This window comes from Quercus suber, unplaced genomic scaffold (assembly GCF_002906115.3).
Source record: "Quercus suber isolate HL8 unplaced genomic scaffold, Cork oak 2.0 scaffold_499, whole genome shotgun sequence".
NCBI lineage: Eukaryota > Viridiplantae > Streptophyta > Magnoliopsida > Fagales > Fagaceae > Quercus > Quercus suber.
This window is the reverse complement of record NW_027069948.1, coordinates 252,785-263,985: the sequence shown is the minus strand read 5'-3', so window position 1 is coordinate 263,985 and position 11,201 is coordinate 252,785. Positions and strand designations below refer to the sequence as shown.

At 34.2% G+C, this 11,201-nt stretch overlaps 1 protein-coding gene across 1 annotated transcript; it reads right to left on the bottom strand.

Annotated features, from left to right (window-relative positions):
• Window positions 1–2,621: 2,621 nt before the first annotated feature.
• LOC112038571 (inactive protein RESTRICTED TEV MOVEMENT 2) lies at window positions 2,622–5,344 on the bottom strand. Its single transcript, XM_024071391.2, has 2 exons — window positions 5,123–5,344; window positions 2,622–3,123 (listed from the first exon to the last, which is right to left on the bottom strand). The coding sequence occupies exons 1-2, from the start codon at window positions 5,250–5,252 to the stop codon at window positions 2,747–2,749; spliced, it is 507 nt and encodes a 168-aa protein (XP_023927159.1). The 5' UTR covers window positions 5,253–5,344; the 3' UTR covers window positions 2,622–2,746.
• Between the last annotated feature and the right edge of the window lie 5,857 nt (window positions 5,345–11,201).

Genomic DNA, 11,201 nt, shown 5'->3' with positions numbered 1-11,201 from the left:
TCCCTGCTTGTCTGTGTCTTGTAAGCCTTTTGTTTATATGTTCTTGCAGATTCTAGCTTATACATGCTCTATTCATTCAGGGGACAGCTAACCAGTACGTGGTGCTAGCTTCTGGCAGCTTGAGCCTAAATAGTGACAGGATGTTGCAGTTGTTACAAAGTGGCTATTAGGGTGTCTTTGGTATGCAGGCAATTGCTGTCTTATGCACATTTGATAAATTTTTTATGTTTCTTAGTTGTTGCACACATCATGGTGTAGTTTGGTTCTTGAATTGTAATGTTTTAGCCGTCATTACAGTTGCCCGGCCCACAAAGAAGGGCCGCTGGTCAGTGTTGACCGGTTGACCCAAAAAAAAAATAAAGGAGTTTTTGCTCAGTGCCAAGGAGCCAATCTAGAAGAAATCTTTCTCAAATCAGCCACAATAGCTTAGCCTTATCAGGGTAAGATCGGTTTTGGCCCAGGAATGGTGTAGTTATCGCATATAATTTTGGGGCAACAAAATGCGAAATTACGTTCTTTATGCAACATCTCTCATTGCAATCAAGATGTCAGATAAAGTAGGGGCAGTTGTAGATATCATATTTTGTCTGCTCTTGATTTGCGTGTGGGACCTTGAAAATTCCAAAAATATTAACCTTTCTCCCACGGAAACACCTAGATTGACGTGGCACAACTTGTTTGCTCATCGGAGTACTTGAAGTGCCGCTTTAGGTCAAATTAACCAAAATGCATTTGGTCAACCCTGGGTTAACCAAAAGTCAAAGTTGGTCAAACTTATCATAAAATAACATTTTTCATGTTTCTATATCAAACCCGAGCTACCCAAAGATTTTTGTCAATTCTGACCAAATTTGACTTGAGGTTGACTCTTAGAGGCACCAAAAACCTCAATTTTGATCCGTCTTTCAAAACGGGTTGGGGTCAGCGTCATTGCAAAGATTATGGAATTCAATTTCCAACAAATATTCATGGGCCGAAATTGGAGTTGAAATGGAATGGAGCACATTAGCATGGTTTTTGAGGCCATAACTTTTGATCTGGTTGTTGGAATTTCAATTTCTTTAGTAATCTAGATACTAAAAATCCAGATCTTTCAAGAGACAGAAGGATCAGCTCAATTGGAGTTTGGGAAACCTTCATATATGCATCCGAAGTTGAACCATGACAAAAGCTTGATCTTGTGCATTGTCTATATTCACATCTCTCTTGTGAACCTCTTCACTTAAAACTAAATCTCAAATATCATCATATTTAAGTTTGATTTTCCCTGCTGAATTACTCACCACCATTCTCATGACTTCCTAATTGTTTGGTAAAGAAGCCAAAAGAAATAATGCACGAACCTTATCATCAAATTCAATTTCCTCCAAGGATAATTAATTTGTGATCGTATTGAACTCATTTAGATGTTGCGCTTTAGGAGTGCCTTCTACTTCTTCAGATTAAACAACTTCTTCATCAGATGCACCTTGTTGTTAACTGACGGCTTTTCATACATGCCAAACAAAGCCTTTATCAGATCCACTGTGGTCTTCTCCTTCACAACATTATGTGTAATGGATCCTGACAGAGTTATTCGAATAACTCCCAATACCTGTCTATCAAGAAGATTTCATTCTACATCTTTCATAGTATCAGGTTTCATCCCAAAAGAGGCAAATGCAATTTCTTCCCAAAAAGATAGTCTTCAATCTACATCCTCCAATATCTGAATTTTGTTCCATCAAGCTTCTCAATTCCTAAAACCTTGCTTTCTTCTCCAGCCATTGCTTCTGCTCAAACCTATGCTTTGATACCACCTATTAGGTCCCAAATAATATTATTAACAATTTTAGTAATCCAAAATAACAGTCACACACAAGAACACAAAATTTACGCGGAAAATCTTTTCTCTATAAAGGGAAAAACCACGGGACAAACTCTAAAATTTATCAAATCAATTACAATAATTCTTGTGTATGTCTCACGGCTAAAGAAAAATCTCTCTTGTCTTTCTTTGCTCTCACACACATTAATTATCTCTCTCAAAGGCGGCAACTCTTCGCTCTCTTCTTTTTAATTTCTTCTCCACGCACAGCTCTCTCTTGGCTGTCTTTTTTTCTCTATGCCGCTCTCTCTTGGCTGCTTTCTCTTTTTTTTCTTGTGCGGCTTCCTCTTTCTTTGCTTTCTCTTCAATATGCAGCATACCCACATGCTTTTTATACACAAAAAAGCTTCAGCCGCCTTAAACTTCTTTTTCAAGCATAATATGAATTCCTAACATGGCTTGAGTTAGGATTCTTACAAGTATTAATTAGTAAACACAACTCCTTATATTTGGAGTAGGATATTCTAGGACTTGTCAACCACGTTCACCTATTTCTAATTGAAATAGAATTCCATCAATGCTTGCATGGCAAGGTCATTATCTTGGGCACAAATCCTACATGGGCTGGACTTCTATTAAGTGTCGTGCACCTCCCAACACTTAAAGTATCAATCAATATACAGAATCATCGAGATCAAGTTCATCAAGTTTGTCAATTATAAAATGTCATATGTTTGAAGACAAATTATAAAAAATAAAAATAAAAATAAAAAAGCTTTATAGGTAGACCAGGAGGGCAAAAACAGAGCATATAATGGTAGATGAAGCTGATTCTCATTCAAATTGAACACTCCATTTTGCACCAAGATTTACAATTTGAAATTAAGGAATTAAGAAAGATGTGTTTATTTTATACAAGCTGAAAGTATATAACAACATTTAGTTTTCAACCAGACAAGGCTGATTACACTTGTAAGTTGCGTAAGCTCCAAAAGCCACCACCACAGCAACCGCCAAGACTTTCAGAGCCATCCCCAGTTTTTGCTTTAAAATTGATCTCTCAATCACAATTTCGTTACAGCAGATTCCATCCAATATTATAGCATTTTCTGTGGGTTTGAGCCCAGTTTTAGGCATTATTACAGAAAGAACGCCGTTACCAAACTTTGCGTGAATTGCACATGTTTTACATTTCTTATCTACTTTGGTTTCTTTGTTGAAGCGGCTCCATCTAGTTTCCTTTAAAGGACGTTCTCCAAAGATTTTTAGGACCCCATGGTTGTTTATTTGAGCCTTTACTTGCTCCTTGTTGAAATCTGCACAATATAATTAAGATAGAAGAGAAATTAATCATTACCACCAGTGTGGTGGAGCCGATTTAATTTCAAGGCAAGCAAAATTGTAAGAGCTAAATAATAATAATTAATTGGATATATATATATATATATATAAACCTTTTGTTTTTGGCAGAAGATGTACTCCCATTTAAATCCACTAAAATGACTAATGTGATTTTGACTCTAGTTATAATGTTATATCATGTGATATTTAGTTGATTTTGTGTAATTAATAATCAACAATAGTCATTGATGTATTAATTCATCCAAATTTAATTCAAATATATAACAATTGATAAAAAGTTCTGCACAAAACTACTTCAATCGTGAAACAAATCAATTTTAAAAAATCTAAATATATTCTTAAATTATATAACAAGCAACCTATATGATTGATTAAATATAGCAAAACTCAATCCAAGTAAATTACGCTTAAATCTAGGTAATTTCTTTCTTTTAATAATGGAGTACGCCATGTGGGTTGAGTGTTAGAAAATAACAGTTTTTTAAAAGGTATTTTTTGACAAAGTTTGAGCCAAAAATAGTTATGTGAATAACACAATATGGCTCTTCACTTCTTTACTCAAAACCATCGAATAAGAAATTGGTTCTTTATTTCAAAAGTTCCTATTTGAACATTGATTGAGGGTAACGAAGGAACTTGAGGTTATTCTATACAGCCTTCTCGTGTTTATACGCACCTTCTTTGAATATAAACTTAAGACCCCAAAGGGTATCACAATTTTTTCGACAAAATTTATTTGAGTTTAAATTCGATTTCTTGATCATTTAAAGGTTATTATCTCTAGAATATTATGTCTTGGCCGAAGAACTTAGAGGCAAGCCCAGACAAACAATAAAAATCAATCAATGGCAGAGAGGAAGATGTATTAGGATCATTCTCATTTGAAATAAATCCATTTCATTGCTAAATTAAATCTTATAAATCTAAATATGTATTTAGTGCAACATCATTTAAAATTTTAAAATGACATGATGCTTTATATACTATTAAATTCAAGAAATAAAATTTTAAACATGAAATTTTAAAATGACATGACTCTCTCTCTCTCTCTCTCTCTCTCAATGAAATGGGAGGATCTAGCTTGCAAGTGGAAAGACTGAAAGATTGATGGAAATGTATTAAAACTAACAGATTAATTCCAACTACTTTCTTATCAACTCTCCTCTCTTCTATCTCCCTTACCACATCTACCTGGAAATGCAATAGTCCCCCTAAACTCAGCTGTCTCGTTACCGTGCATGCATAACAATATGAATTTTGTATACAAATCTACTCATTTAATCAATTCATTTTATAATTTATAAGGCATTGTTCGAATTAATATTTGAACTTTTCTATTTGTTAAATTTAGGACTGAATGAATATAAAAATCTTAAACCACATTAGACCTGATATATACTACATTAAATGAAGTTTCAAAGATTTTAATTCTAACAGTCGTTTTACCTTAGAAATTTATTGTTTTGTGTTAATTGGTTAATTTATTGAAGAATCTCCCCCTCTCTCTCTCAAACAAACAAACAAATAAATGTAACTGCAAACTCACAAAGTAGGGATTTTTTGAAAAAAATAATATTATATTATATTATTTATAATTATTAAAAATAACAGTATCGGGAAATTATTTTAAAGAATAGTCTCCTTTTGTGAGCATTAAAAAAAAACAAAATTTTTGGTATTGAAATTTCAAATTTTGTGTTGAAATTAGGTTTACAAAACATAATTTCAGTTTAAAAACACGATTTCAATGTAAAATGTAATATAATTAAAATCATATTTTGGAAACATAATATCAATGCAAATTTGAAATTTCAATACATAAAATAAAATCACGTTACTCTTCCAAATAATTTTACCGCTATTTTTAACAATTAATAATAAAATAATATTATTTTTCAAAAAAAAAAAAAACCCTACAAACGAGGACCAGGTAAAATGAAAAATATACTGTACCCTGGAGATAGACTTCAAGAGTGTCACGTTCCTCCCCTCTATACCATTTGCAGTAGGGATCAAAATCCTCATACACGCGCGCACAAGCACAATAGTTGGTGTGAGAACAAACACAATATTTGGTTTCCATTAATGGAGGCTTCAGTTCTTTTTTCACTTTGGTCTGGAGGATGTATGAAGAACTACTTGATTGAAAGAAGGTATCCCCGTAATGCTGTTTATATTTATAGTATTAATTTGACGACCTAAGATGTTTCTTTTACATATTGAAATAGAATCTCTTTTTTGGTTTTCTACGGTTTTGGAGCTTCCTTGTCTCTTCAACCAATCTTTCTTACGTGTGCTGTAGATGATCTCCTCTTTCATTGACGATACAATATATATTCTATTCTTTCCTTACTTAACACTTGTTGTCAAAGACAAGACTCTTGTTTAACAACTAGCTAGCTACGAGATTCTATAAAAAAAAAAAAAAAAATTGCTGGCCATGTAGAGACGCGGCAAAATGGGCGGATTGAGTCAGGTTCAAGTTAAAAAAAATGTACGGTTCAAGTAAAAAATTTATTATTTTAAGTGGGTTATAAATGAATTTGGTTGGGTTGATCTATATTTTTCATATGATTTTTTTTTTATTAAAAAGAAACATGTATTTGTCACTTAGTAAATCATGCAGCCAATTATTTGATATAAAATACGTTACTTTAAATTCACTATCCATATCACAAAAGAGTTCAACGCAAGAAATTGATACTTGTATAAAATTATACAAATTTCGATATTGCTAACCAAAACAAAATTGCACAAATGCAGAGAATTCTAGTCTACCCATTGAAAATCTAATTAAAACAAATACACAAGTTTTACTTCCACACATTATTAACGTTCCAAAACAAAGAAAAAGAATTACAAATTGCCTATTGGATAGCTTTGACAAAGAATAAAAATATATAAGAAATTTACAAACTTCAAAACTAATTTCACAATATAATATCTTAAAAAATAATCTAATAGTTGTGTTTAATTTTAGGTGTACAGTGATTGACATTCTGATTCAATTTGAGAATACACATCAAAGTTCGAATGTTTACTTATTTATACATGGTTTCCTTTATAAATATCATGTCATTATTAAGTAATACACACACTAGGAAATATAACTCTTTTTTTTTTTTTTAAGCTATTTATTTTGATTATGAAATTTTAAAAAATAGGTCTAAGCATCCATAATTTATATAAAATTTCATTGACATACTTCATCCTCACTCTTTTCACACTTATGAATACTTTCATATATGTCTATAATTTCAAATATATATTTTTAACTCCACTGCAATAAGATTATCTTGAAATATATTTTGTCATTTGAAATCCAAAAATTTGAATTTATCATGTTATTCAAGTGATAAGAATCTTAATTATTTTCTTTAGGCCATTGTATTTGAATGACATTATATATATATATATATATGAGTGACATTATCTAAAAACATTAAAGAAATTGATATATTTAAATAATAATAATAATAATCTCATAGCACATTATCACTACAAAAAATTGGACCTAAATGCCACTATCGGTCCTACAAACACCACTATAGGCCCATTTGGGCTATAGCGGCATTTTCTATAGTGACAATTACAAACATCACTATTGTACCGTTACTATAGACCTATAGTGACATTTTACAAAAACGCCACCATAAGTCTATACCCTATAGTGGTGGTGTTTTTAAAATGCTACTATAAACCCTTATATTTTTTTATTTAAAAAAAAAAAAAAATTGGCTATAGCAACATTTCAAAATGCCACTATAGCCAAAAGCCATTAACAAAAAAGATTTTGATTACAAAAATTAATTTTTCGTAATCAATTTTTTAAAAAAAAAAATTGAAATTTTAACTTTTAAAATTTGAAAGAATTAATATTAATGCTTTCAAATTTTAAAAATTTTAATTAAATTAAGAAATTCAAAACAGAATTAAAACAAAAAAAATATATATAATAAAACAAAATACAAACACAAACCCAAAAAAATTCAAAAATAAACACAAACTCAGAAAATTCAAAATCAAACACAACATGCTCCAAAATACAAGAACACAAACCCATGAATCTCCTCTCTTTCAACAAAACCAACCCAAATCCAACACCAATACAAAAACACAAGCTCAAGAACACAAACCCAGATTTAAACATATGCACAATATCAGCAACACAATAGCATATATTCAAGCACGGACCCAAAAAATTCAAAATCAAAACCCAAATCCAAATCAAGACATAGACATAAATATTGCTAGAATATCCACTTCATTCAAAATTTTCATCATTTCCTCAATTTTCTTACTTAAAAAAAAAAAAAAAAACTCGTGATAGGCGCATGCCTGCTCTTCCTGGCGCAGCCAGGATTACATTGATCGTTCCTGCGGGTGGCCCCAGGGCAGTATCTCTTTGGGGCTCCTAATGGGTCTGGCCCTAATGACCACTGGAATGATGCAAAAGGTGCCTCAGCTTTCCTTCTCGGACTAGCTAGTCCAAATAGTTCCAGAGGTTCCTGCAGTTCTCCATGGTATGTTCATGGTCTTGGTAATATTGGCAATAAAAGTTCTGATTACGCCTCGCGAGCTCTCCCGCCATCTTATTCGGCCATTTGAAGTATGGCTCATTCTTGATTTTCTCCAACACCCGGTGTACTAGTTCTCGGAATACGGCATTGACAGCCTGTGTGCTGGTTGCTCCGGATTGCCCTACAAAATCTCTCTTTGGGCGGTTATTGTTATATCAGTCCGACCTGAAATCCCTCCTCTCCTGAGGGATAGCCTTTTCTTTCCCCTTGCCTTGCAACTGGTCTTCCTCTACTCGTTTATACTTGTCAATCTGATCCATCAACTAGCGCACACTGGTGGCAGGCTTGCCAATCAGGGACTTCCTCAAGCTGTGCTCGGTGGGGAGACTATTTTTGAAGGTGCTAATGGCAACGTCATCAAAATCGCTGTCCATTTCATTATACATCTCCCAATACCTGTTCGAGTAGGCCTTTAGGGTTTCCCTGTCGTGCATGGACAAAGACAGTAACGCACTCAAAGGCCGAGGAGTTCTGCTGTTTGTAACGAAACAGGAACCAAAGGCTTGGGTTAATTGCCTGTACGAACCTATGAAATTCATCTTTAAGCTATTGAACCATCTCATCACCACCGGTCCTAAGCTCGATGGGAAAACCTTGCACATTAGCGCCTTTTCCTTAGAGTGGACGGTCATTCTTTAGTTAAATTGGCTCACATGCTCCACGAGGTCTGTTCTGCCGTTATAAATGGTGAAGGTTGGTTGCTAGAATTGTCGAGGAAGTGTAGCCCCTTCTATGTGGTGTGTGAAGGATGATTTGGAGAGTTGATCCAGTGCCCTGCTCATGGCGTCACTCCCTAAGCCCCTAGGGGACGGGCTTTTATGTTTATGCCTCCGGTAGTGCTCTTCTTCGTGAGAAAACATCTCGCTTGGAGGAGTTCTCAATCTTCACCTATAGTCATCATCTTTTCATCATCGGGGGGCATGTCAGGGTTAAAATGAGGCCGCCTTCATTGTGCATGGCACAGCTTTCTCTTCAAGTCTTCTATCTCTCGTTGCATGGCCTGATTATCATTCTGTCTCTGGGATACGTGGCTCCTAACTTCTTCTTGCTGCATGACTCGATTGTCATTTTGTCTCTAGAGTACGTGGCTGCCCACACGAGAATGGCTTCTGCTGGTTTAAGTGGTGTGCACGCTTCCCTCCCGAAACCTTCCATTCTTTTCATTTCAAGCACGCTCTGGGTTGGGAAAGTTACCTTGTTGCTAGGACCTAGCCAATTCAAGTTGATGGGGGCTTTCTTGATGAGAGCCTGATCCTACCATGCTTAATTGTTGCCTTTACTAGCATACAAGTTCTTCCCACAGACGGCGCCAATTGTAGGGACTGGGTTTAAGCACTTCTGCTACTGGAAGAGCGAACTCAAGCCCAATTAGGCCAATACAATAAATTTCTAGAGAGTGGGCCAAAGAACTAGGTCTTAATAGGGGATACTACAACTAGGCACGGTTACAGGTTGATTTGAATAACAAGAACATGGGCTAAAAATTTGAAATTCTGTTCTCGGCCCTTATAGAAGGAGCTTCCAGTTCTTATTATTTCTTCGGTGCTTCATTAAAAGGACTTCAAAAGCCATGCAAACGGCTACTTAGTTTTTTCTCCTTCTCTCCCTCTTTTTCTCTCATCTCCTTTCATGGAGGATCTCTTACATTATATACCCCATTTCAGTTGATCTTGGCCCTCCATTTGTCGACAATGCAGGCCACTACTCGAGTGCTTGTCTCATCAGCCGTCTTCTTAAATCTCCTATGAGTTGCAGCAACCAAGGTAGCACTGTTCAAAGGTCATTTTCCTATTAATGCGGCTAGAACATTAGTTATGGGCATTTAATGCGGAGATGACAGTTTCTCCTCGAATTGCTCCTCCACCATGCTCCCATGGCTAGTCCATCGTACCCATCCTTCTTTTTGAAATGCTCTGGGAGGCTGCCTTTGATAGTGTGCCGCTCTCCCTTTTGATGATCTCAGTTGGCCGAGGACAGGATTGTCCTCGGCTATGTTCCTCGGCAACTCGGGCTTTCTTTGCTTGTCCTCGGACATTCCTTCACCCTCAGCATGGGCCTAGTGGCATTTTCTTAAAAAAAAAAAAAAAAATTAAAAATGACCTATAGCAGCATTCCACAAACACTACTATAGTTTTTGGTCTTATAAGGGCCTATAGTGGCATTTGTAAAATGCTACTATTGCACCCCCACCCCCCCCCCCCAAAAAAAAAAAAACCACCGAATTCCCCACTTTCTTCTTTTCTTTCTTTTCTCTTTTTTTTCTTTTCCTTTTTTATTTCTTATTTATTTCTTCCTTTCTTCTTCAAGTCACACAACTCCTTTGGCTCTTCTTCCTCTTTTTTTTTTTTTTTTTTTAATTATTTTTTTTAGCACAATTCTTATCTTTTTCTTCTGCTTCTTTTTTTCTTCATCTCAAGCACACTGATTTGAAGTCATGTCGCTAACCCAGCCACGCCAGTTAGCCCTTTCCCTTCCTCTTTTCCTCCCCTTATCTCTTCTCTCTCTCTCTCTCTCTCTCTCTTTGCTTTTTTGTGTTTTTTTTTTTTTTTTTAAGTAAGAAAATTGAGGAAATGATGAAAATTTTGAATGAAGTGGATATTCTAGCAATATTTATGTCTATGTCTTGATTTGGATTTGGGTTTTGATTTTGAATTTTTTGGGTCCGTGCTTGAATATATGCTATTGTGTTGCTGATATTGTGCATATGTTTAAATCTGGGTTTGTGTTCTTGAGCTTGTGTTTTTGTATTGGTGTTGGATTTGGGTTGGTTTTGTTGAAAGAGAGGAGATTCATGGGTTTGTGTTCTTGTATTTTGGAGCATGTTGTGTTTGATTTTGAATTTTCTGAGTTTGTGTTTATTTTTGAATTTTTTTGGGTTTGTGTTTGTATTTTGTTTTATTATATATATTTTTTTTGTTTTAATTCTGTTTTGAATTTCTTAATTTAATTAAAATTTTTAAAATTTGAAAGCATTAATATTAATTCTTTCAAATTTTAAAAGTTAAAATTTCAATTTTTTTTTTAAAAAAATTGATTACGAAAAATTAATTTTTGTAATCAAAATCTTTTTTGTTAATGGCTTTTGGCTATAGTGGCATTTTGAAATGTTGCTATAGCCAATTTTTTTTTTTTTTTAAATAAAAAAATATAAGGGTTTATAGTAGCATTTTAAAAACACCACCACTATAGGGTATAGACTTATGGTGGCGTTTTTGTAAAATGTCACTATAGGTCTATAGTAACGGTACAATAGTGATGTTTGTAATTGTCACTATAGAAAATGCCGCTATAGCCCAAATGGGCCTATAGTGGTGTTTGTAGGACCGATAGTGGCATTTAGGTCCAATTTTTTGTAGTGATAATGTGCTATGAGATTATTATTATTATTATTTAAATATATCAATTTCTTTAATGTTTTTAGATAATGTCACTCATATATATATATATATATA

Bases quoted from the DNA above. Each gene is read 5' to 3' on its own strand.
- LOC112038571 (XM_024071391.2), bottom strand. From the start codon at position 5,252: ATGGAAACCAAATATTGTGTTTGTTCTCACACCAACTATTGTGCTTGT. The intron at 3,124-5,122 runs GTACAGTATATT...TATATTGTGCAG, and splicing joins TCTTGAAGTCTATCTCCAGG to ATTTCAACAAGGAGCAAGTA.